Source organism: Myotis myotis, unplaced genomic scaffold, assembly GCF_014108235.1.
Source record: "Myotis myotis isolate mMyoMyo1 unplaced genomic scaffold, mMyoMyo1.p scaffold_m19_p_6, whole genome shotgun sequence".
NCBI classification, from domain to species: Eukaryota; Metazoa; Chordata; class Mammalia; order Chiroptera; family Vespertilionidae; genus Myotis; species Myotis myotis.
In genome coordinates, this window is record NW_023416368.1 from 7,126,917 (window position 1) to 7,154,702 (window position 27,786).

General features: G+C 46.8%; 1 protein-coding gene across 2 annotated transcripts in view; it reads right to left on the reverse strand.

Annotated features, from left to right (window-relative positions):
• DOCK2 (dedicator of cytokinesis 2) overlaps positions 1 to 27,786 on the reverse strand; it is a 374,655-nt gene that overhangs the window by 252,275 nt on the left and 94,594 nt on the right. For both annotated transcript variants that reach the window (XM_036312510.1, XM_036312509.1), the window contains exons 24-25: positions 21,173 to 21,243; positions 17,648 to 17,754 (exon numbers count right to left, since the gene is read on the reverse strand). In XM_036312510.1, coding sequence (XP_036168403.1) covers positions 17,648 to 17,754; positions 21,173 to 21,243 — 178 coding nt within the window. The remainder of the gene's footprint in view (positions 1 to 17,647; positions 17,755 to 21,172; positions 21,244 to 27,786) is intronic.

A 27,786-nucleotide genomic window follows, 5' to 3' on the forward strand; every position in this document is an offset into this window, starting at 1 on the left:
GGCAAGAAAGGAAAAAAGAAGTAAGAGGTCAGATCTAAAGCTTAGAGAGCTAAACGCTGACAGAAAGCCCAACAGGTGTGGCTCAGTGGTTGAGCTGTACCTATGACCCAGGAGGTCACGGTTTGATTCCCAGCCAGGGCACATGCCCGGGTTTCCGTCTCTATCCACAGTAGGGGGCGTGCAGGAGGCAGCCAATCAATGATTCTCTCTCATCACTGATGTTTCTATCTCTCTCTCCCTCTCTCTGAAATCAATAAAAATATATTAAAAAGAAAACTTACAGAAGACTGGCCACCAGGGAGGAGCCTGGATGTCAGAGCTGCTCCCTGTCATGGAGCAAAAGCAGGAAAGCCATCTCTCTGCTCCGCTCACACACCCAGGGGGGCTGTGTCTTGATGTACGTGGCCAGTGATCTCATGATGAACTAGGGCGTGAGAACATCCTGGTTCTTACGCTCTGAGAAATAATTTCTCCTTTTCCTTTGAACACGGTACAAGCTATTCTGCTGTTCGCTGACAGCAGGTCCCACCATCTATCAAGGTTTACAACTCACTGCAGGCCCCTGAAACACCACACATTTTCCTGGGAGGCAGCTGGGACCAGCTTGATTTCTCGGCACCAGCCTAGAACAGACAGCAGAGTGCTGTGGTGACCCTCCTGCTACCTGGGCTATGATTGATTTTAAAACCTGCAGCTGCCACCAGAGGGGAGCCCCGAATCCCTGTAAACCAAACCAAACCAAACCAAACCAAACCAAGCATCTCGCTACACCCATAGGTCCCGGCAAGTCTGCAATATTGGCGGGGGCGAGCCTGATGAAGAGCAATTACTTGAGATCACAGAAATATCTGTATGAAGAGGAAAAGCCGCCTGTAAATGAAGCTCCATGGTCCTGACTGCTGCCCCCTTTCAGGTGCCCTCGTGCCAGAAAACACCGAGCCCATCCCCACAAACCTCTCGGTGACCCAGCATGGAATCGGCTGTGGCCTGTGGGGACAGTACACGGCCCTGGATGCCTCTGAGCACAGCGAGTCCTTCAGTGTCTTTCATGTCCGGCTGACCCGAGTGCTCTCCACACCCCAGGATGACAAAGCATTTTCAAGCAGCTTTCGGTCTCCTTGAAGTCGCTACCTCTTTCTCTATGTTGTCTGGCAGTGCAGACTCAGTGACTATCAGAGATGGACAGGGTACTGGAACTCCAACTCTCCGATGATACACATGAAGAATGGAGCCCAGAGAGGTTAAGGGCTTTGTCCAAGGTCACACAGCTGGTTAGTAGCTTTCCTGGACTAAAGTTTAACTCTTCTGACTCTTAGTAGAGTGTTTTCTCCAATAGACCGTTGCGTTCCCTTGATGAAGGCAATCATCCCTTCGTCCTGGAAACACTGATTGAGCCCCTGCTCAGCAGCGATTCTTTGGATCACAGAGAAAATATGCTGCCTGGAGTCAAGGTGGCGGCGATGTGCACATACAAGGGAAATCTGAGAGCAGCATGAGAGGAGGAGCGCCTCCCCAAACCCAGATCGTGCGGTTCCATTGCATCTGTCGAACTTACGATGAACCCAATGTCACCGAGGAACCCACCTCACAGCCAGAGCTGCCAGCAGGAGGCCCAGAGGTCCTATATCGGTGCAACTGTAACTCACCACCAGGAAGCAGCCTGGATGTCAGAGCTGCAACTCATTGCAGGCCCCTGAAACACCACACATTTTCCTGGAGGAGAAGTTGACAACTTTCCCATCTGTTTGGGGAGCCTACAAAGATTTCACTAGGGAAAGGAGTACTAGAATGACCACACACACACACACACACACACACACACACACACACACACACACACGGCTGACTGTGTCCTTGTAACAGAACCAGCTGAATGGCAGCTCTGGGGCAAAACAGGCTCAAGCTGGTGGGAAGGAGCCAATTGCTTCTAAGCAGAGCAATGGCTGGTCCAAGGCGACTGAGGCCAAAGCCACATTAGTGAGAAATGTGCCTCCCCCAGATGAGATCAGACAGTGCTCTGTCAGAAAAAAGACAGCTCACCTGGCAAAGTGTGTCTGCTTCTGAGATGACCCAGAAAGAAAACTGGTTGTCGCTCTCTCTGGTAGGGAAAATGGTACGGGGTGAGTTCCTACAGCCCCCACTTCTCTATGGGGCCTATAGTCAATCGCCACCCCACATCCTGGGCCCGGAGGGGGCGCAGAGGAGAGGAGGCCTCCCTGAGCAGCAGTGGACACCTGCAGCAGGCTTCAGGAGAGGGCGTGGGGCAAGGTGAAGTGGTTCCAGATGGAGGTGAAGGCATTGCATTTTAAAAAGGGTTTGCGTGAGGACAGTGTGGGCCTGGGCCAGGTGAACCTGCCATGGCAGAGTCAAAGGCAGGGAGGAGGTTAATCCCCCACAGCTGGAAGTGGGGGATGGGAGAGTGCGGGGCGGGGGGGGGGGGGGGGTAGTGACGTGGGTACGGGAGGGCCTGAACCACCACCTAGTCCTCGCCACAGATGGCTTAAGTGGGTTTGTTGCAGGGACAGTGACACCAGAGAGCCAGCAAGGGCAGAGACCACCACTGGCCCCACCACAGGCCTGGGCAATGAAGGAACTCCCTCGCCGCCTCCCTAAGACCCTGACATGCGCCTGTGATCCAGAGAGAAAGAGGACCCTAGCACACCTGGGTCAGACGACCAATGATAACAATCGGTGTGTGGGCGACTGAGGGGCCTTGGAGGGCCACTGAATCCTTCAGGCCCTTTCTGTCTGTTCTTCCAAAGAATGGCGGGAGGGACCCATCAATGTGTGCTTGTGTGTCTGCGTGCGCTCTCTGCATTTCTACCATTTTATAATAAACCATCCCTGTAGAGCAGCTCTAAGTTCCCAGCAAAATTGAACAGAAAGTACAGAGAGTTGTCCTTGTACCTGACCACCCACATGCACAGCCTCCCCACTGCCGACCTCCCTCATCAGAGCCAGAGCAGAGATTTCTTTAGACCTAGACTATTTATGTTTAAAACTAAATTGTCTTGGAGGGAGGATGGAGAGAGGGAGGAAGCACTCTCTGGGAGAAGAGGGCGAGTGGCTGGCTGCGGCCCATCCAGGGGTGAACCTGTTCTCTGAATTGCTGAGTCTGACTGTGTTTGGGCAGCTGTTAAGGGCGCTCTGGCTGAGATATTTGATGTCCCCAACCCCACGGGCATGCTACATTTTTTAATGCAGGCAAGCACAGACAACCCTTCCGGTACCTCTCAAATTAACCCACCACCCAAGTAGAACGAGTGTCTACAGTGTCATTTATGTTAAACAAAGTGGAGGTATCAGGAGCTGTCCCCAAAGTCTAACAGGAGATTCCTTCTGGAATTTGTTTGCCTACAATTTGCGGGGGGGGAGGGGGGGGAGGGTAAGTAATAGAGAGAAGGGTGCACTGTGAGCACAGCCCTGAACGTCATCACCTTCGTAGTCATTCAAAAGCCTCAAGTGTGACCAATCCACATGTGTATCAGCCATCATGACAGAGAACGCTGGATGCAGAGACAAGTAAGGGTAGTGCAGATGTTAGCAACCTGGGGTTGAATCCCAGCTTCCTAAGTCTCCACTTTAGCTTCTGAAAAAGGAGCTAATAGCAGCACCTCTGAGATCGGGCTCACATGAGCTCCATGAAAAGCGTGACCTATAGTTCTGGGCACATGGAGGTCCACACACCTGCCATGACCCCTAATCCGTGTCTCGTTTGAGAAAGAAAGAGAGAGAGAGAGACTTAGAGACCCATTCACTTCCCAGCTGGAGTAGATAGAAACCTGTTGAGCTGAGAATCTCGGTCTCCTGAGTCCAGCTCCACATTCTGCCCCACTGTCAGATGATGACAAATACTAGTAACAGTTATCAATGATGATGATACACCATTGCTGCCCCTTCTGAGTGCCAGACCCCCCTATGCCTCATGCGGGCTTTATCCTGTTTACTGCTCAGGATAAACCAGTGAGGTCAGCACCCTACACTGTTCCCTTTGACGGGTGAGGAATTGGATGCTCCTAGGGGTGAGGTGAACTGGTTAAGGCAACAAAGTCAGGACCTGATCCAAACCCTTGTTCTGAACAACTGTCCTGAGCTGTGCCGACTTCAGAAATGGATGTCTCTCAAGTTATTTCATCCTCTTAGGCTCATGCCATTGTCAGGGCCTCGTTTGCCTTTGGTTAATTGGCTTCCCCCTCTTTGCTCAGTGTCTGGTTCCACTTGGGCAGTCGCTCCTGCCAGGAGGATGTCATGCTCAGCAAATCCACTTTGGCTGCCCAGGACTAATGAGGGCTCTCCGTGTGGTTGAGTGTAAGTGCCACACATGGACACACCCTCTTCGTCAAGGATGATGATTCCATTGTGAAAACACATCCCTCCCAAATTGGATCATGCTACTCCAGCTCAGTATGAGAGACAATATGGTATGCTTCACACTGCATCTATTGAATTGGGAGGAAGCAAATTACTGAGAGGGAGAGGGAGAGGGAGAGAGAGAGAGAGAGAGAGAGAGAGAGAGAGAGAGAGAGAGAGAGAGAAGAAGAAGAAGAAGAAGAAGAAGAAGAAGAAGAAGAAGGAGGAGGAGGAGGAGGAGGAGGAGGAGGAGGAGGAGGAGGAGGAGGAGGAGGAGGAGGAGGAGGAGGAGGAGGAGGAAGGGAGAGTCAGAATCCTGGGCCAGTGCTGGGAAAGCTGGGTGAGATTCATGCCCAACAGTAAAGAAATCATGAGCAAAAAAAGGACAACACTGTCTACTAAGCTATGGATTCCAGTAAGTTTTCTATCATAAAGTTAAATGAACCCAGATTTCTCTAAATGGAAAAATAGTGAACTCGGTCATAGCCCATCTATATAATAAAATCCCACAAGTCCTTAAAAATAGACTGGAAAAACAGCCCTGATAATTCTCAGTGGATAATGCAGATCTCAAACCTGGTAAGACCTTATGACAATTATGTAAAACTAGAGGCCTGATGCATGAAATTTGTGCAAGGGGCTCGGCCCTCACAGCCACAGCAGCTTGCCTTAGCCCTCACAGCCCCAGCTTCATCCAGAAGGTCATCTGGAAGGATGTTTGGAAGGTCTTTTGGCTGTCCAGTCTAATTGGCATATTATGCTTTTATTATTATAGATAATAATATGATATAAAAGAGAGGAAGAATAAACAATGGTTACCTCTGAATCATGAGACCATGGGTGCTTTTCTATATTTCCAAATCTTCTATGAAAACTCACAGTGTTTTGATAATACTAACTTCTATAAACAATAAATGTCATCTTTTCCAACACTGGACCAGTGTGCCCAGGAGAGGTCTGGTAGAGCTTATGATGTGGACTGAGCCCCCCATTAGCAAGGGAGCATGTCAGGCAAGGGTGAACCCCAAGTTCCCCTGAGGCCCAGCTCAGACACACCCAGTGGATACACGCCCAGCTCTCCCTAGACTCCTCCAGAGAAGGCTTTATCACGCTCACTATTCTCTGATGTTCACTGACATCCCGCCTCCTCCATGAACCCGTCCCCAATGTTCCAAAAGCACTGTTCTCACTGAATTCTGGTAATGGTCATTCTTAAAGGGTTATTTATAAATAAACCTATAAAATAAACATTTATTAAAACCCTATACATTTATTAAACCTTATAAGTTACAAATTTATACCAGAGGCTATTGCCCTGGGTCCATATGTAGGTTTATTTGGCCTGCATCCTGTTTTGTTTAAAAAAAAAAAAACCAACAGATTTCAGATAGAAATCCCAAAGGAGGACTTCTTTTTAAAAAATAGACATGGCAACAAGCACTGGGCACTGATCTGCAGCATCCTATACACCCTAGCACAGACTCTGCCCCAGGCCTCACTGCACCCTCTCACTCCCCACCCTAAGCGAGTATCCATGGATCACTGCCACTCCATTTCCTTAGTAAGAGAAATACTTGGAACTTGTCTCTGTCCAAGGTGGGGACATGAATGACTGACAAAATGGCACTGTGTTTTAGGAAAAAAATGAAAGGAGTCACATCAACTTGTGAAGTGAAGGAAGCCCTCACGTTCAGTGGGTAAGTGGAAAAACTTCTGGGAAAAGTTAACTGCAGACGGCATTAGAAACACACATTTGCTCAGGTCACCTTATTAAATGGCCTACTGACTAGGACCCTGCACCTTCATTCCCATCACCTTCACGGCCTGTGTGGGCTCAAGTGTGAAGACCCTTGGGGTGAATCTTTTCTCTCCCGGCTGCAAGCTCCCCAAGGGGTGCAGAAACCCTTCTGTTCCGACACCACACTGCACAGCAATCCAGAGAGTGCACTGTGGACTCAGCCCCAGCTGCTTCTGGGCTCTGACACGCTACTGGGGATGTGACTGTTGCCAAGTTTCTCAACCTCTCTCGCCTTCAGCTTCCTCACCTGTAAGAGGGGGATGTGCATACCTAAACTTTACAGGGATGTCATGATAATGAAACAAGATAATGTGTGAAAAGCTAAGCATAGCACCAGGCACCAAATAAAGGTTACATAAGTGGTGGCCATAAAATTATTTATTACTGTAGTTCTTTCATATTCCCTGTAGCACAGTGCTGCTACATTTTTATATTTTCAATAAATATTACCTGAATTGAAATGACTCTGTGGCGGGTTTTCAACTTAACTGCATCAGAGTCTTACGAAAACTTCCTTCTATTCTAAGAAGATGTTGGGGGAAAACAACAGCAAAATCAGACTTTAACAGGTCAACAGAAAAGTCTCAGGACAGTCTAAAACAGCCGTGGGCAAACTACGGCCCACGGGCCAGATCCGGCCCGTTTGAAATGAATAAAACTAAAAAAAAAAAAGACTGTATCCTTTTATGTAATGATGTTTACTTTGAATTTATATTAGTTCACACAAACACTCCATCCATGCTTTTGTTCCGGCCCTCCGGTCCAGTTTAAGAACCCATTGTGGCCCTCGAGTCAAAAAGTTTGCCCACCCCTGGTCTAAAACCTGCCTCACTATAATTTAAACCATCCATGACTATAATTTCACAACAAAAAACAAAAGAATTGGAATAAACATATAACCTTTCAAAGGTTTACATAAACTCCCTCATTACATGTGTTTCCACTTATATAAAGAATCGTTCCCCAACTGGAAAAGAACCCCATGGAACACGGATTGGAAGGTGTAAGGGCAGCCTGATTGTGCTGTTCTCAAGCTTTAATGAGGTAAATTCTCCTTTTAAAAATTGCAAAAGACTTGATTTGGATTGCCATTAAAGAATTGATCTGGGAGCCTTCTCCCCCTGCCCAATTAAACTGTACTTCAGCATGTCATTAAAAGCTGCTATTCTAAGTATTTTTGGAGGTTCAAAGGGGATTCTTTTCTTTGATTGTATGCCCTTTTATTTTTACTTCAGCCAAAAAAAAGGGCACTTTCATAAATCTCTCTTGGATTTGTCTGCAGCTTATTAGATCACTGTCTTCTCTGATTCCATATCTAAAGGTTTCTTTCGGGGCTGGGATTCTGTGATCCACCACATTGAAAAGGGGATGGATGTAAAGGACAGCCCCCTCTCAGATCTCTGGAGTGCGGAAGGGACATTCTGGAACTGGATGTGACTTTGTAACACTGTGGTTGGGAGGACCAAACCCCTATTTAAAGATCTTTGATGCTTCTAAATGCTCCAATGAGAAAAAAAAACTTAGGTCCTCAAAACTCTACGGCTCTTTATTAAAGAAATAAATTGGCTCCAGCCAGTAACCTTTCCGAGCATTCTGAGCCTGGCTCTGTGACTGTGAGGTCATCATGCGGTTTCCCTTCATCTGTTTAACCTTCTATAAAATCACATGGTTTTATGGTTATTCTACTGGGGTTAAGTGGCCTGCCCAAGGTCACCCAGCGGGGCCGTGAGTGAGATCATGCACATTAGCAGTTTTGCATGGTGCCTGGGGCATAGTAAGGACTCAGCAAACATCCAATGGCATTTCCACTGCAGATGGTGTTGTCCTTGCTGTTCTTCACTTAATATTATACTAAGATTCATCCGTATTACAGGTTGCTGGTGTTCATTGTTTTGACCACTGTAGGAATTCCACTGTGTAAATAAACCATGGTTCTTCCTCTCTCAGCTCAGGAATCTTTTTATCAGATACATAGAAAAACTATGAGAAGCTTGCCCTAGGGGCCCAGGCAATCTCTTGTTATAAGAAAAATTCTCATTCTGAGAAAAACCATCTCATCTCTTTCATGATTGAGAAGGTGTCACACCTGGAGAAGTGCTATGTCTTCGCATATAATCCCCGGGATGCTAACATAACACAGGCACCTAATTTGGGGCATGCCTTGGGAAGGAGAGGCTACCCATTTTCCCTGACCATTCAGACCCTTCAGCTTTCACCTAGCACAGAGGAACTGCATGCACTCTGGGGACCAGGGATGGAATCCCTGCCCTCAAGTCTCCAGGGAAGAGCAATGACCTGGAAATGCAAAATGACACTGGCATGGAGAAGAGACTGCCCCATACTTGAAATGGCAGGAAAGACAAAATCAGATTCCTACCTCACACCATATATGTTTTGTATAAATGTAAGCGCTATAGATTGATTTATGACTATTAAAAATATAGAATTCTTAGTAAAAATATAAATGAAAATCTTTTAGACTTTGGGGTTGAGAAAGATTTCTTAAATAAGACACAACAAGATTTGACAATGAAAATGATTGATAAACTTGTATTAAAAATAAAAACTTCTGTCGAAAAACTATATCTTAAGTAAAAAAAAGAAGTTATAAGTGTAGAAATAGGGAGGAGATATTTGTAATACATACAACCAGCATAAGGTGAGTATAAAGAGAATATAAAACATCCTGCAAATCAGTAAGAGAAATACAACCAAACCAATGGGAAAATGCACAAAAGAATGCACAGATATGCCATATACATGAAATGCAAGTGGCAAAGAAATATAAGAGCAGATCTTTAGCATCACTGGTGGTCAAGTGAATGTAACTTAAAGAGTAATGACATTCTACAGTCTTTTTTGTGGGGGAGGGGAAAAACTGAAAAAATAGGACAACACCCAGAGCTAAAGAGAATGTGGGTCCACCGACTCACATATGTATTGCTGGTGGAGATGTAAGGTAGTGCAGCCACCTTTGGAAAACAGGTGAACACTGTCTCTGACTTTACATGTTCAGATCCCCTATGTCATAATGTCTATGACCAAGCAAATCTTCTAGCAATTCTATGCCCAATAGAGACTCTTAAATATGTGCTACAAGAGACATGCACAAGAATGTTCTTAGCAGTAGTGCTTACAATAGAAAAAAATACCCGAAATAACCCAAATGCCTAAAATTGAAAACATAATGTGAATAAACATAAGTGAATAAACTCTGGCTTATTCACACAGTGGAATGTCCTACAGTGTTCAAAACAATGAATACCAGCAGCCTGTAAGATGGATGAATCTTAGTATAATATTAAATGGGAAAAGATTTGACTATGAAAATAATTAAGAGGGAAAAGTATGTCCCTCTAAGTAACTCACAGTTCAATACCCTTTATATAAAGTTAAAATAACCAAAATGCTAGGGAAAATATTTATTCAATAAAACTGCATAAAAAGGACAGCAGTGGAATGATTAACAAAGGATTCAAGAATGTGGAAAAGAGAGCCATGTGGTTACATGTAGTTGATTGTTTTTAGGTTTTTTCAAAATATATTTTTATTGATTTCAGAGAGGGAGAGAGAGATAGAAACATCAACAATGAGAGAGAATGATCACTGATCTGGATCTGATTGTCTGCATCCTGCATGCCCCTACTTGTGTTGAGCCTGCAACCCAGGCAGGTGAGCTGACCAAGAATGGAACAGTGACCTTCTGGTTCATAGGTCAATGCTCAACCATTGAGAAACACTGGCTAGGCTGATTGTTAAATATCTAGTTTTTGTTTTGGGTGGTGAGTACATGGATGTTTAATTTATTAAAATAACTAACTGAATATGTACGTAAATAAAAGCAGGCCCTTGTGTGGACCAATGATGAGGTGTATTATGAATCAAGCACTAGAACGACTCCAGTTCTGTACAATGTTCTTTCCTTTTCCTTTTGTTAAGGGACACTGGCCAATAACAATGATGTATTTTACCACCAAGGTCCACAGACTAGTTTCTGGAAGCTGATATCAGACTGAGCACATAAAGAAATAAAACTTAAACCTTGTCTGTCAGGAGTTCACTTCATCAGCACAGACAGTCACATAAACAGAGAGATGGGTAATAAAATCTCAGGTATCATGATGCAAGTTTGCCCTGTGTGCTTGGGAGCCACTTCTCTCTGCCCACGCTGCTTCCCTGCCTCCACTCGGGCTCTAGGAGCTGTGTTTCCAACTGGAGAGGGTCAGGCAAGGGGCCTCCTGCATCCGAATCCCCTGGAGAGGCTGCTGCAATGCACCCCCTGGCCCCCTTCCCGACTGTCAGCATAAGAATCTCCGGGGAGAGTCCAGGATTCTGCAGTTTTAACAAACTCCCCAGGTGCAGCCAAGGATTGAGAGCTCTGCCGCTCAAAGGTGGTACACCTTGACTTATCCTCTTTATGAACCCAGGAAGATGTTTTGAACCTATTAAACTCCCTACTGTCACACCTTCTTGCATTAGCCAGGTACCCTGGCAGCCAGTCCATTTTATAGCCCCAGGGAAGAGGGATGAAGAAGGCCTCCTTGGAAAGGAAGAATATGGGATGGGAGGGAAGGGTGTCTGCTGTTGTGACCTGAATCCACAAGACACGTGTGTCCCAATACTCCTTCTTGAGCTAAAGTCCCAATGAGTGCCATTTAGATAAGTTCTAGGGAAAGCCAAAGGCAGAGTCTTTCTTCCCTTTTTGAGTTGGGTTCCCAGGACCCAGCCCCAGAAGATTTTTAGAGAGGGGGAGGGGACTGTTTGAATTAGAAAGACTACTTAAATCTGAAGACACAAAATGTCTTTAATTTGAAAATTTTAAGTTGCCACAGTGCACAGTGATGTGGAGACTCAACAAGATTAGATGAGATTATAAACAAACAGAATCAAGAAGCTGCGTCATCCTGGCACATGGAGGGTGATGCAGAATTTGCCCACTCATAGCCATTGTGTCTCCACCACCTTCCCGCGGCCCGGCCTGCAGTGGGGACTGAGTGAGTGTTGAACAGGACTCAACCAAAAAGCCTGAGACATCAGGGAGGGCATGCTGCAGACTTGATGTCTGGTCTGGGTCTCAAAGAATGGGTAAGAACTATTAGTCAGGGTGTCTGGGGGAGGGAAGGAAGTGGGGAGGCAGTGGAAGGTATTCCAGGCAGTGTTTGCACAGAAAGAAATTGTGGAAGGGCGTGTATGGTGCCAGGAGAGGAAAGAAGCCAGCCACAAGTTTGGTGCATGTTCTTGGAGGAAGAGGACTTGTTTCCTCACTGTTTTTTCCTTCAGAAGAGTTTAGCACCGAGCCTGATGTGGACATCCCAAGTCTCAAGCAGCCTGCTTACAGGGCTTCTCACTGCAGGAAAGCTGTGCTCTGAACACTGCAGTAGCATAGCAACCACTGGCATCAAGAAAAGCACTTTTCTTTGCCCAGGCAAAGAACCCTGAACTTAGTTGCCGAAAACTTAGAACAAGGGAGGGGAGTGAAGAATGGAAGGGAAAAAATCCCTCAGAAGCAACAGTGAGGCACCTTTTCTAATATGGAGAAGAAAGCATTTCCAATAAGAAAATAAACACTTTCTTCTTTTTATTCATTATGAGAACAAAGCGTGGTGTAGTGGAAAGAAGATGGGTTTTATTATTCAAATGACTTGTATTCCAAATCTAGCTCTAACACTTACTATCTGTGAGTAAGAGAGAGGGTGCTTGTCAAATGGTCCATGTGTGTTCTCCACTTCCCAGGCTCCCTTGCAGCTAGGTTGGAAACATGTAATGGGTTCTGGCCAATGGTCTGTGGATGGCATCAGTGGGTGTCACTCTCATGGTGAGGTGGTTGAGAGCAGTTGTGCTTTCTCCTGCCCTCTCCTCCCTGCTGCAGGGAGGCCATGGGTACCAGCTGGCATAGTTTCTGGAAGACAAACGGTATAGGACAGAGGTTCTCAACCCGTGGGTCTGGACCCCTTTGGGGGTTGAACGACCCTTTCACAGGGGTCGCCTAAGACCATCGGAAAACACATATATAATTACATATTGTTTTTGTGATTAATCACTATGCTTTAATTATGTTCAATTTGTAACAATGAAAATACATCCTGCATATCAGATATTTACATTACGATTCATAACAGTAACAAAATTACAGTTATGAAATAGCAATGAAAATAATTTTATGGTTGGGGGTCACCACAACATGAGGAACTGTATTAAAGGGTCGTAGCATTAGAAAGGTTGAGAACCACTGGTATAGGACCTTCATCAGGTTTATGCAAGAGAGTAATTAACTTTTACACTGCTAAGCCATTGAGATTTTGGGATCAATTTGTTACCCCAGCAGCACATGGTCCAATACACTAATGCCCAAATATATTGTGTAACTTTTGGTCTCACTGGGATGAAAGTTACTTGACCCTGGAGGTTTCCCCATCTATGAGATGGGGATAATACCTATGTAACTGAGTTGTTGTAAGAATTTAACACATGTGTTGTCTGTATAGCCCCTATATAGTTGACATTTAATAAATATAAGTCTCTCCCTTTAAGATATTGATGCCATTATTATTCTTGTGGTCATTATTGTGATACAACAAATGCCTCAAAAACAGATGCCAGCAACGATGTCAGGAATTTTGCTAGTTCTTTTACTTACACTATTCCATTTCTGTAGCTAAAGAGACTTTTTTCAAGGAACACGGCTAGGGAGTGATGAAGCCAGCATCATAAACAAGCACAGCCTAAATGAAAAGTCCATATTCTAAGGGCAACATTTTTACTCGCATTTTCCAGAGGTGGAACCTTGGAGGCTCAGAGACCTTACATCAGCTCACCAGGCAGAGTAATGCCTGCTGGAGACAGCGGACTTTTCTCTATTCCCAGGCCAGGCTACGGTGATGTGGTCATTAGAAAAGAGAAACCCCTATGGAGCTGGACCTCCCAACCCGCCCCCCTGCAGTGGCCCAGCCCATGGTGAAATGAGGGCCCAGCAGCTCCAGATACTGTGGGCAACAGGTAAGAAGGGGAGGAAGAAGGAAACTGCATCTGGATAAAGAGAAAACTCTATGCTTTGTGTTCAGAGAACAGCTCGATAAAGTTTCCAAAGAAAAACCCATTGGCTGAAAATAAACATGGGAAGAGTTTCCAAATCCCTGTCTCTCTCTGTCTCTCTGTCTCTCTCTCTCCCTTTCCCTTTTCCACTCCTTCTCTGTTTGTTTTGGAAGTTGAGAAAAGCAAGCAATGTGGATCCTAAAGCAGTTTACACTGAACCAGATGGCGCATCTGATTAGCATCAGACTAAAAAGACACATTACTTAGAGATTAGGTTCTCATAGGGACAAATCTGTTCCAAAGGACCAGAAGGCCTGGCTTCCTCACAGCCTCCCCTCAGAGCTCTCCCAGGGCCTATCTGTTCCTCGTCTCCCATCCTCACCACCAGGCAAGTCTGAGCTTGGGCTGGCGAAGAGAGCAAATTAGTCTGCACAGATGTCCCAGTTCTCCTCCCACAGTCCCTGCCATCATTCACACAGGGCCAGTCACTCCACCGGGACCTTGACTGCTGTGACTCGACTCCCTCGCACCCCAGACTAACAAGCCACATTATGCCCCTGAGTCTGAACCACAGCCCAATGAGACCCATGCTGTGGTTATTTAGAGAGGAGGAAATTGAAATTTAAAGGGATTAGGTAATTTACTCAAGATCACAGGCCAAGTAAAAGTCAAAAGCAATTGCCTCCAGGAGAGAAAAAAAAGGAAAAAAGTGCATGCATGGGCACATGTGTGCAAGCATGCGTGTGTGTGTTCTGACGAGCCCCAAGGAGCAAATCATGATAGAGGATGGCTGTCAGGTGTCCCCAACTCTATGCTGAGGCTGCAGCAAGGGAAACAGTAAAGTGAGAAACTATTCACACCTCACCCTGACCTATACTTTTCCTTCCAGACACTTTGGCATGGGTGCTCTGTAAAATACTCCAGGGAAATGAAATAAAACCTGGAGAAACTATTCAAGGCCAGAATGGGAAGCACATACAGACCAGCCCTTCTAAGTCCCCTGTTTCTCAGACCCTGAGGAAAGCACGTAGGTTCCAGGGAAACAAAGAAGATTGGCTCAGGGTTACGTGCAACTATCAGACATGAAGGTGTCCAGCCAGCATGGCTCAGTGGTTGAGCGTCGACCTGTGAACCAGGAAGTCATGGTTCAATTCCCGGTCATGGTACATGCTCGGGTTACAGGCTGAATCTCAGTATGAAGCGTGCAGAAGGTAGCCAATCAATGATTCTCTCTCATCATTGATGTTTCTACCTCTCCTCCCTTCCTCTCTAAAATCAATAAAAATATATTCAACAAAAAAACATGAAGGACACCCTCATTGAAGGAAATCCAAAGGTCAAGGTGGAAGTTGGGAAAATGAAAGCAGCAGCAGAAAGAATAACCACAACGCCAGGAATAACAGTGGCCGCTGGAAATGGGGCATTATTCTGTGATAATAATGTACTATCCGTCTCATTAGCCCACACAACAGCCTTCCAGGATAGACACAACCCTGTTATCGTTTTTCCCATTTTATGGATGAGCTTACTGAGACTCAGAGAGGTTAAGTAAATTGCCCATAGTCCCACAGCTGAGAAGGGGCTGCATCAGGAATCTAACCCGGGCCTAGTAAGACCCCAGAACGAGTAGCCCTAAGCAGTGAAGTTTCTCCCCTTTTCCATAGGATCCTCCTGAAGACAGGCCAATAGGACAGGCGGCCAACATTTCAGAGACTGCCTAAGAGCCTCTGGCCCTCTGCTGATGGCAATGTTCAAGGCTGTGTGAGCTGACATCACCCACAATAATCCAGGCAATTTGCACATCTTGCAGATAAAACTGGTACAGGCACAAATTAAATCAGGTCGCTGAGGCTCAGGACGCTGCACAGGGAGAACAGGAGGGATCTCATTACAGCTCAGGCTTGGCCAAGGAACCCAACTCACCTCACAGACAGGTATGAAGGGAGCGCTCACACACAGGCACCCCGGAAGCACGCATGGATTCGGACTGTTTTCATTAAGAAAGGGGATGAGCTGAAGTTTCCCTTGGGGGTTCTTTTGGGAAGAGGGTTCACTTAGCAAATAAATAGTGGGAGAGGAGGCTCCTTAAGCTATGCATATAGCACACAGTGTTCACGTGTGAGCCAAAGACAGGAGACTAATTACACATTGCCTCCTCTTTAAAATGGGCCCCCAAAGGGCTCTCTGCTCACCCACTTCTAACATCTGTATGTGTTGAAGCTAAGAATTTTGCATTACTGTTGTAGCTGTGTACAGCACTGGCCTTCTGTCTGTTAATATTAATCAGAGGGTTTTTACTGAATCTGAAACTCAGAGACGCAGGAGGCCTGGTGAGCAGCAGCCGTGCAGCTGGCCCTGGGACTATGCTAACCCTCCGGGGCCATGGCCTAGCCCAGGAGATGTGGATGCGGTAAGGAATTACTCTGCCTTCCTCCAGGCTGGAGCTGACACCCCGTGCCCCACCCGGGACGGGGCACTCCATCCGGCCTTGATGCTGAGCAGGGCCCGACAGTGACGGCAGCTCTGAACAATGAGGAGAGCTGAGTAACCCTGCTCTCTGATGCCTGTGCAGCACCACATGGAGCCAGCATTGTCCTTGTCATGTCCCTAGGAGGGGACTCGGTTCATCTCTACAGTGACACCACCTGAGATCCAAGAAGGGCCTGCCAGGGCAGGAAGGGGCAGGCATGTCTCAAAGCTTTCAGCGTGAGGGCAGTTGGTTCCGATGTGGAAGTCAGAACTTGAAAACCACGGCACGTTCACTTGAAAAAAGCTAGTAGTAAAAAAAAATGCAACACGACTCACCAGGATTCGTGTCCAATCACCTTGCCAAGCCACGTTGCACAAACAAAGCATAGATGCATTGCATGAATCTGTTGTCACACATCTGTCTGAACAGTCAGGAAGCCACAGACATGAATATAAAACACAGCACTTTCTTCCCAGGCCCTTGTCTTATCCTCAATGCCAGGGCCTCCCACAGCGACTTCGGATGCACCATGTTAACCACGCAATCGGGGAAGAAATGTTTACAGCAAAGTGGTTCCTGGTTATTTCAGTGATTACCAGGAAATTTACATAAATATTCAAGCTTCACTCTGCATGAAGTCCAGTTGGGTGCTGACTGACCCTCTGCTTCCCCAGTCTCTCGTTCCTTGCCCAGGGGGCTTACTGACATCAGGATGGACAGAGAGGGACCTAATTGGAAAGGGTTGATCTCGGGCTACAGAGAACACTGCTCGCCCTCGAGTCACTGTTTCTACCCTCACAGACAGGCATGATGCCAGGAAGTCTGAGTGTGGCTGGAGCTGCGGGGGACAGTGAACAGAGACTTCTAAGTCCTATCTGGTCTTCTCTGGAGGAGGTGTGGCCACCTAGCTCTCCAGCCTCAAAAACAGGAGGCCCTTGACAGTGGAGTGCTGGTTAGGACTGCTGGTTACCAGGTCAGTTTGGGTGAGCAAGAGGCTGACCACACTCCTGTTCAAATCCATGGCCATGCCCTGCTCTCCAGGAAATAGCATTAGTGAGGGAAGGAAGGCGAGTACAGGGTAGTTGTGTGACATGCTACTGTTTGAGCAACAATAATTAGAGGCTAGGGGAGAATGTGTTGCATACAGTTGACACTTGAACGAGGGTGTGAGCTGCACAGGCCCACTAAGACTCCGATTTTTTTCAATTGGCCTGTGAAGGAGTGCCGAGAGCCTGTGAGACCAGTGTCTCCCACCTCCTGACCAGTGGCCAGTTGGCCCTCAAAGTTTAAGCAAAGTGTTGTTAAAGGATCAACTCCACGGTTGGGAATCCATGTATCCAGAGGCCCTGGAAGCAAACACTGGAGACTGGGACCCCTGGGTTGCCTCTAGAGAAGGGGACCCAGTGGCTATGTATGGGTCTGGGGGCATCTCCTGCAGGTGGCACCCTCTCAGACCCCGGCATTTAGATCCTTGTAAAATGCATCACCTATTCAAAGCTGATTCACATTTTTAAAAAACTGAAAGAGAAAATGAATTCCCACTCTATCAGAATCTCTGAGATGGGTTGAGTAGCAATCCATTTCTAAACAAGCTCTCCAGGTCATTCTTATCCTCTGGAAATTTTGAGAACTTCTCCATAACAGGGTCGTTCTACCAAAAGCAGCTTCACCTACTTCCTCTCAAGTTGAAGAAATAAGCAAAAAACCATAGAGTAGAAAAACCAAAGCATCCCACTCCAAATTTACCACCTCATTAAACTTTCTCAGGACAGACAAACGATGCCACCTAAGCTCTTCTACAATCAGTTTAGATTCTGGTATCTAAGTTGTCAGTTTAGACACTTTTCTCATTTACTCGGATTAAGGAAGTAGTTAGAGAGCCGGTCTAGTAATTGGGCAGATTGCTCTGTCCAGGCAAGCATGTAAGGAGCAGGATCACGTGAGGAGTACCTGGGGTTTGTGGCCCCGCCCACCCAGCCAGGCCGCTTTGCACTCACCTTGCTTTTTAAAGAGGTTGCTTTGGACTATCTCGTTCATGGACTGGACTTTCTGCTTCTGGAGTTTCACGGGGGGGATGCAGGTATAGAACTCATACAGGAGTTGGCTGAGGCAGGAAAACAGGAGACAGAGAACCAGTGAGACTAGTGTCTCCAACATCATGGCACTCAGAGCCCATCCCCAAACTGCCAGGTTCCTTGGCCCCCCAATTCCTAGCAGAGCATCGGCTGCTTAGTAAACCTTCAGTGAAGATGTGCAGTTAGTCTTGATGTTGAACACTAATAGCATGCAAAGACGTGAAAAACTGAAAAGTCATGCCAGTCACCCTGAGCACTGACTGCATCCGGCACGTGTTTTGCCCTTTACATCCATGATGCCCTTTAAACCTCAAGACTAACTCTATGAGACAGCTCCAATACTTATCCCAATTTTCCAAGTAGGATAAGTATTTACAAGGTTGAGAAAGGTTAACTACGTTTCCCAAGGCTACACAGCAAAGGGGTTGAAGAAACAGGGGTTTAAAACCAGATTATCACTTCATTATCATATCACCTTATTTACTAACTAGAGGCCCGGTGCACAAAAATTTGTGCACTTGGGGGGAGGGGGGGGGCTCAGCCCGGCCTGTGCCCTCTCGCAGTCTGGGACCCCTCGGGAGATAACGACCTGCTGGCTTAGGCCTGCTCCCGGGTGGCAGAGGGCAGGCCTAATCCCCAGGTGCAGCCCCTGGTCAGGCTCAGAGCAGGGCCGGTTGGGGAGTTGGGGCGTCACCCCCTGTCATGCACAGAGCAGGGCGGATTGGAAAGTTGCGATGCCACCCTCAGTCACGCTCAGGGTAGGGCTGATTGGGGGGTTGGGGCACCACCCCTGTCACACACAGAGCAGGGCTGAGCAGGGGGATGGGGCGCCGCCCTCTATCACCCACAGAGCAGGGCCCATCAGGGGGGGTTGGGCTCCGTACCCTGTCATGCACAGAGCAGGGCCGATCAGGGGGTTGGGGAGCTCCCCCCTGTCACTCACAGAGTAAGGCCGATAGGGGAGTTGGGGCACCACCCCCTGTCACACACAGAGCAGGGCGGATCAGGGTGTTGGGGAGCTCCCCCCTGTCACTCACAGAGTAGGGCCGATAGGGGAGTTGGGGCACCACCCCCTGTCACACACAGAGCAGGGCATATCAGGGGGTTGGGGCACCGCCCTCTATCACCCACAGAGCAGGGCCCATCAGGGGGGTTTGGGCTCCGTACCCTGTCACGCACAGAGCAGGGTCAATCAGGGGGTTGGGGAGCTCCCCCCTGTCATGCACAGAGCAGGGCCGATCAGGGGGTTGGGGAGCTCCCCCCTGTCACTCACAGAGTAGGGCCGATAGGGGAGTTGGGGCACCACCCCCTGTCACACACAGAGCAGGGCGGATCAGGGGGTTGGGGCACCGCCCTCTATCACCCACAGAGCAGGGCCGATCAGGGGGTTGGGGCACCGCCACTGTCACAGTCAGGGCAGGGCCCATGGGGAGGTTATGGCTCTACCCCGTCACACACAGAGCGGGGCCCCTCGGGGGGGTGGGGAGGGGGGGTTGGGGAGCCGCACCCTGTCACACACAGAGCCTCAGGGCGATCAGGGGGTTGGGGAGCTCCCCCATATCAGGCACAGAGCAGGGCCGATCAGGGGGTTGGGGCGCCTTCCTGTCACGAACAGAGCAGGGAGGATAGGGAGGTTGTGGCCCCACCCCCTGTCACACACAGAGCCACAGGGCGATCATGGGGTTTGGGTGCTGCCCCCGTCACACTGATCCCAGTGCTGGGAGGCATATTACCCTTTTACTATATAGACTAGAGGCCTGGTGCATGGGTGGGGGCTGGCTGGTTTGCCCTGAAGGGTGTCCTGGATCGGGGGTGGGGGGTCCCCACTGGGGTGCCTGGCCAGCCTGGGTGAGGGGTTGATGGCTGTTTGCAGCTGGTCACCTTCAGGGTGGGGGTCCCCACTGGGGTGCCTGGCCAGTCTGGGTGAGGGGCTGAGGGCTGTTTTCAGGCTGGGACTGAAACTCCCAACTGCTCCTTTTTTTCTTTTTTTTCTTTTTTATTCTGGGCCACCTTTAGCTCTGAGGCTCCAGCTCTTAGGCCTCCGCTCCTGAAAGCAGGTATCTGGTTTGTTTCAGTTCTATAATCGAAACTCTGTATCAACTCCAGCTCTGAGATCCCAGCCGGCTGAAAGCTGGTTTCTGGGGTTTTGTTTAGCTTCTATATGTTACAATGTTTCTTAAACTGCAAGCTCAGAGGCCGGCAAGGCAGGCAGGGAACGTTGCAGTCCTTAATCACTGAAGCAAGCAAGCCTCATGTTCAGTTTAAGCTGCCTGGCTGCCAGCCGCCATCTTGGCTGGCAGTTAATTTGCATATCACCCTGATTAGCCAATGGGAAGGGTAGCGGTCGTATGCTAATTACCATGTTTCTCTTTTATTAGATAGGATGTTTTATGTGCTTAGTAATGCTTTATGATAAGTCTTAAGATCAAACAAGGTCCTTAATTTAAAAAATATATAAAAAGTTGTCGGTTATAACCCACTTGGGACATGAAAAAGAAGATAGCTCTTCCCAAATAGAGTGAAAATAAAACTATCACTGAAACAAAATTATAGCCCCTATGAGCTTTCCAAAATGAGCTCCCTGTGTTCATTCATTCTTTCAAATACTTATTAAGTATCTACGTAATATGTGACCAGCAATGTGCGGAGCAGTGAGGAGACAATGGGAAGAGACTCTGTCCCAGTGGCTTGGAACTTGTATTCTCATGGAGGCCCACATATGACACAGAAGTAAATAAACAAATGCAAGAGATATATGCAATAAGAAAATAAATAAGAAGTTGTGACAGAGAGTGATGGTGCAGGCTGGGGAAGGAACTTAATTTCTTTACAGAGTTAACTTCTCCAAGAATCTAACATTTAGTTTAAGGCCAGAAAGATGAGAAGAAGCCAGCAAAAATTGTCATATAAACAGAAATAGGACATCAGTTAAAAACAACAACCAACAACAACTGGTGAGATCTGAGTGAAGAAAGGGGTACAGTGAGTAGACTTGTATCGGGGCGAAGTCTATTCTCAGTTGTGATAAATATGCCATAGATACGGGAAAGGTGAACATTAAGGAAAGCTGAGAGAAGGGCCTGTGGGAACGCTATACTATCTTTGCAACTCCTTTCTAAATCTAAACGTATTTCTTCTATATGTCAACTTGGAACTTAAGAAGAAGGAAAGGACATATCTGGCTCAGATGGCTCCACTCTAACAGCACAGTCACATTACAATAGTGTGTTCATTTCATGAGAAGAACAGAGTGAAGAAGGAGAAAGCAAAATGGCATTTGAAGCAAAGACTAAAACCCCAAATCACCTTCAAGCCCAGGTGAAATGGAGACATTAATACTGGACATCAAATGGCGTGCCCGTTGGGAATCCCCCACAGGAGCCCTCCTCTGCCTCTGAGTCCCTGGCTTGATAACAGAGCCCAGGAAAGTACATCATAAGTTCTCACCTGAGTAACTTCGCATCAAAGACCGTTTCCACATCATGGAGGACAGATGGGATGTATTTCAAAGCCGCCACCTAGGTGGGAAGGGAAGTAAACATGAGTGATGCCCACATCCAACAACTCTGCACGGTGTGGTGAGGAGGATACTTTGCCACTGGACACAGATCAAGGGAGATTGGTCGTGCATCCTGGGCACAGCTACAGTGATTTGAAACTCTCTATGTAGATTAAAATATAGGCAGGCATATACTCTGTATACAAAAGTAAGTCACAACTGCTTCTGTCTTCAAGTAATGTATAGAAAATCCACAGACTTAGAAGTTATATGGCTCTTCAGTCAAATCCTGGTTCTATTTAGTAAGCCACCTGGCTTTGGACAAAACAACCTCTCTGACATCTCAATCTCCTCAGCTGTAAAACTGAGGAAGTAAAACGTATTTTGCAGGATTGTGAAGATTAAAAATACAAATGGTAACTTCTATCATTATTGGAAGATGGGGTGCTTGAATTATTTTGTTGGTAGCGAGGATGGCTTTGGACCGAAATCATGCAGATTTTCTCTCCTTGGCCAATGTGTGAACAGTTGCGGGCACATCTTGGTCCACTAGCTGGTGTGGGGGAACTGGGCCTCATGGTGGATTGTCCTTCCCTCTGTGCACCTTGACTGATGCACCCAGAGGCAGGAGGCACCCCCACCCTCTCGCATGGCAGTACCATTTACTAAGCAGCAGAGGGAACTGCCATTCCCCTAGAAGGAGTTATAAGTCACATGGCTGGAAAATAACTTTAAGAATCTAGGGGAAGTGTGAATTTTTAATTTACTTTTTATTTTTCTGTATATTCTAAGTATTCTACAGTCAACAAGTATCACCCTTTTATAGTCAGACCAAAATAAAAAATAGTAAAAATTCCTTTCTTAAAGAAAATCACATCCTAGTCATATGCAAGTCAGCTTCTTAGTCAACATACATGATTAGGACTAGTCTCTGAGAAAGTTCAGTGGGGCAGAAACCACGCCAAATGTCACTGCTAGGTTCCTTTGTTAAACCTTTGTGAAAAGTGGCCTAAGCAAGGCCTTCTGGAGGAGCTGCCCAGCCCCTCCTATACCTTCAAACCTGGAATGTTTGAACTGGGCAAATAACATTTAGACTGGCCCAACCAACAGCATCTTACCAACCACTGTCTGCAGAGCTAATGGGGGAAGCACACAAACTAACCATAAGGACTGATGATTACGAACTCTTGGAGATGGAATCAGTAACCAGGCCTGTCTGGCTAAAGAATAACTCAGTTTGCTGACACCAAAAGAAATTCCTTTATGCTATGCATGTAATCATTGCCCTTCCCCTTTCTCATAAAATCCCTTTGCCTTCACTCTGTAAACAGGACTCTATTTGGGTTTCTGCATCAACCAGAGTTCCAAGAACTGCAATTCCTTTTTTTAATATGTTTTTATTGTTTTTTAGAGAGAGAGGAAGGGAGAGGGATAGAGAGAGAGAAACATCGATCAGAGAGGAACATCATCAATCTGTTGCCTCTTGCATGTACTCCTACTGGGGATTGAGCATGCAACCCAGGCATATGTCCTGACCAGGAATTGAACCCATAACCTTTTTTGGTCCCTGGGTCGATGCTCAACCACTGAGCCACACCGACAGAATTGCAATTCTTTTTTATCCCAAATAAATGCTTGTTGCCTCTCATTTTGGCTTCTTATTTTAAGTTAAAACCTTAGTTCAGCCCTACCAGGGAATTTTTTTTTTCATAGATAAAGACCCTCTAGCACATCAATTCAATAACCAGCCCAAGGTCCCAAAGTTAGTGAGTGGGAGAGCCAGGATTCAGCTTCAGGCAGGCGGCCTACAGAGCCACGGTCTAGCCCTGGAGCTACATGTCCACCTCGCTCAAATAGCAACTGTCTCTCTCTGGGCCTACATCCTTTTCTTCCTGTTCTCTATCATTTTTACACGTCAGTAATACATGTTTGATGTAAAAATGTGCATATGTTAAAGCAATGGGGTGAAAATTGTCCCTGAAGTCCCACAACTCCACCTCAGCCCCAGAGCCTCCTCTCCAGAAAGGACCACTGTCAACAGCAAGGTGAGTTCCTTCCAGACTGCTTTCTATGCACGAGTGTGTGTTTGTATGTGTATGCATGTATGTGTACATGCATGTAATGTTTACAGTTCTGCAACTTGCTTTTTGCAGCTAAACATACACCACTGGTATTACTCCATAGAGTGCACTTTGTTCATTTCTAACCACTACACAGTGATGCCCTGTGGGTACACTGTACCATTTGAAGCCCTCCTCTAAAGGTTATCTTTACTATAAAATATGTAGTAAGAAAATACTTGACATAAACATGTGTGTATGTGTAAGATTCTCAGTAGGATGGATGGACTGCTTGAGGAGAAATTAGAGTTTCAAAATGTACACACATATATACAAAGGTATACACATATACATTTTAGGAAATAGTGTCATATTACCTCGGAAAGAAGCGATGATCAATTTCCTTTGACTTCTTTCCCTACAACCTTGCTAACCCTACACTATAAATCTTTTTAATTTTGTCACTATGAGATATAATTTGCAATTCTTTGGTTTCAAGTGCAGGTGTTGATTGAACATCTGTATTCAGTAAATTGACTGTCCATATTCGTTCCCTATTTCTCCTTTAGGGGATATCTCACTGGTTTGGGGAATTCTTTATGTTTCGCTAATATTAACCCTTTCCCAGTGAGACACATTGCACAACTTTTCTCTTGTTTGTCCTGCAGTTCAACTGTTGCTGTCTTTCAGCTTTATCATCTCTCTCATTACACAGAAGGATTTTAATTTGTATCTTGTCAGATTTGTCAGACTTCTTTACAGTTATTCGATGTTGTGTCTAGATATTTATTCTTTTTTATTTCAAGTCATGATGATAGGAGATAACAAGATTCAAAAGCTGATGTTCCTAAAACTACATCCTTGTCCCATAGGATGGTGTTAGGTATTCTGGGGGGGAAAGGATTTTGCATTCAAATAATTTGGGAAAGTTTGGTTTAAGCAAAGATAAACAAGTGAGTGTATGTTTTTTTTTTTTTATTGCAGAGCTTTTCAGCATTTTAATAAGCCAAGATGCATTGTGACATCCCTGCTGGCAGCCACAGTATACCTAGCTGGTCAGGCCATCTTTACCAGGAAACGCCAAGCAGGTAGAGCCAACGCAGACGCCTGCAGGGCTGGTCAAGCAACAGAAAGAAGGGGAATGCGCCCCGCACAGGCCAGCGGGAGAGATGCGCTGTGTGGGATGTACACTCTGTCCACAGGATGTATTGTTCTGACTCACTGAATTAACACCGTGCCAGCCAGACCAGACACGTCTGCGGCTGCACTTCTCCACCAGCTGCCAGTTCACTCAGGTCTCAGAGACACCGGAGGCTGAGGCACATGCCCTGAAAAAGGCTGGTCCAAGCACTCCTATCGTTTACTCATTCTCAGGCCAACGAACAGAGTCTGGGCCACAGGGACCTGGGCCGGTTCTCCCCCGCACAGCCTCAGCATCTCCATGCGGAGTGGAGGGGAATGGCTGGGAACACAGGGCATCGGGCACCTACTGGAATGCCCAGCAGGCAGCAGGCCCCCAAAAGCGTGTGCACTGGACCTCTCCTGCATCACCTCTCATGCACCTGCCCTCATTCCCCAGCACCTGGAAGAACCATAATATGAACTCATCCTATCAAAGACCCAAGTGAGAGAACAAAAACAGAAAGAAACGCTCAGCCAGTTGGGGAAGCCTGGACTTCAGCGTAGCATCACCTCCGGGCTTGGGGTGAGGCTGTAGACAGAGACAACCCGGGAGCCTACAGCAGCCTCACAAGTCAGCCCTTCAGCTGTTAGTAAGGAGGGGCCGGGCTGGGGGAGGGACCCACCTTTCCAGCTTCTGAGCTCTGGGTTGGCAATAAAGGAAAAGTTGCCGCCCTGAGACGCAGAGGGTGTTATGAATTCAGTGGGAGAGTATTAAACCTCCATCTCGTCCAGGCACCCTCACAGAGAAGTGGCAGGCAGTGGTTTTCTTTTCCGATGGGGACAGCCCATCTCTGACACAGGAATTTTGCCAAGTCTGTTATCACAGCCACACTGTCACAGCACAGCATGGCTGCAGGGCTCCTGTCCTGAGTCCTCCCTTCACGCAGCCCTGAAACACCTGAGCAGAGGGAGAGCAGGTAGGTTCCCAGAAGGCAGAGCAGCTCAGCCGTTAGACCCGCTGGAGACCCCCCTGGGTACATTTTTCTATGGCCTGGGGACTAGACACAGCTTTGCCTGTTGGCCTCCTGGGAACCATGTGGCTTTACTGTCGCTGTTATGTTTATTATATGTGATATTTAAGGAAAACACAGGCAGTATGTTCATGTTTCTGTATGAATATACATGTGTATATATAATAGGAAAATGCAAACATACATAATAGGATTATTAATTATAGGGTTTTAAAATAGCAGCTATTATTGGAAACATTACATGTATCAAATACTTCACATGCATGATGTTGTTTCATTCTTTCATCTACATTACGAGTGGACACTGTGCTCTTGTTTTATCAATGAGGAAACTATGGCCGGAGGTTAAATACTTTGCCAGAAACCCTGTAGTAAGCAACACAGCAAGAACATGGACCTGATGCTGCCACTGACCCTCTGCTTAGTAAAGGCTTCCACTTGGTAAGTGGGGGGATCTCAATGAGGGTGGGAGAGAGGCTGATTTGGGGGCAGAGGTAGAGAAAGCACCTCCCTCTCTTTAGGACCATAGTTTTTGAAAGAAGGTAGTTTTCTGACATCCCTTAAGTTAAGGACTCTCCTCACCACGATATGGGAGCTGCAAGAATAGCCACCAGGAAAATGTTTGTCAGGTCATGAATGGGTTCATCATGTGACCCTCCAAGTGAATTTCCTAGATTACTCATCAGTTCTGGACCCCTCTTCCAGAGGCCAGGCAGAGCCCCCAAGAAGAGAGCCAGATGCCCAGCAAGCAGCGGTGATTTCACTGCTCAGAGAGGAGTCATGGGAGGACACGCAGGATGACTGCTATCCAGATGGACTTCACCAGAATTGATCAACCTGGGATGCTAGCAAACAACGAAGGTTTAAAAACAAACCAAACTGCTGGCATGCTGTCAAAATCAAAGGGGACTTTTCTTCTGAGGGTTTCCAGACTCTCTGTCTCTCTCTGTGAAAACAGAGAGGGCTCAGTCTGGGTGCCAGCAGACACAGACTTCCAGCCAAGAGAGCCCATTGTGCAATGAGGCGCGGCTCCCCAGAGCGCTGACATCCTCCTCACCCAGGAGCGCAGACAGCAGTCCCAGCCCACCCCTTGCCAACCCCTTGATTTTAGCCAAGTGATGGCGGTCAAGGTCCATGGAAACAGGACAAACAATGTCACAGAAATCCACCACAGCATGACGAGAGGAAGGCATGCAACGCTCTCGGGGACATTCAGCCTCGACACTCATCTCCCATGTGCCCCCAGGCCCCTGAGGCTTGGCAGGAGGCAGGCGTGGCTACAGAGGCAGACTGTCTGAATTCACATCCAGCTGGATCATGTCTGTCTACTGTCCTTGGGGAAATCAACACTGTGTGCTCTAGTTTCTTTGCCAAGAGAATGAAGGGAATAAAGTTACCTGCTTTATAGAGTTGATGTGAAGATTAATTTTTTTTTTTTAAAGGTAAGCTGTCAGTATATCCATAATAGCCTCACCGGAACAAAATGTCATCCTTCCCAAATATTGATTCTAAGTAGGGGGTATATGGTTGAGAAGGGGACACAATTAAAGAATCATTTATAGCCCTAGACGGTTTGGCTCAGTAGATAGAGCGTTGGCCTGCTGACTGAAGGGTCCCAGGTTTGATTCTGGTCAAGGGCACATGGCTGGTTGCCGGCTCGATCCCCAGTAGGGGGCGTGCAGGAGGCAGCTGATCAATGATTCTCTCTCATCGATGTTTCTATCTCTCTCTCCCTCTCCCTTCCTCTCTGAAATCAATATATATATATATATATATATATATATATATATATATATATATAAACACACACACATATTTTTAAAAAAGGAATCATTTAAAGACCTGAGGTGACCCTCCAGTGCCTGTTGTTAAATATTACATCTCACCTCTCCTACCTCTGGGGATTCAGCATACAGTCCCTAGGCCACTTAAGAATGGACCCCTTTCTTCCCTTAGTTCGGACATCTGAACATTTTATGCCGATTAACAATGAAAAGAGAGTAAAGAAAGAGGCAACCTTAATTAGCTCCCCTTCATGACTATGGATCAAATATCTCCCTTTCTTTACTGTTGTTTATTGCTTATCCACCTGACATTTTGCCAAAGACTTGGGTCTTTCATGAAACGGTCCTTGGTTTGGCTGTGATTAGGAACTCAAACTCAGGACTTACACATCCTGGATTCAAATCCCAGGCCTGCCACTTCCTAGTTGTGGTTAAGTTGCTCAGCCTCTCTAAGTCTCCATTTCCTCATCTGCAAAGTAAAGATAAGAGAGGACCTGACTAATAAAATTGGTGTTATAAGTACCAAATGAGCTAACAATATGTGTAAAGTTTTTAGCTCAATGCT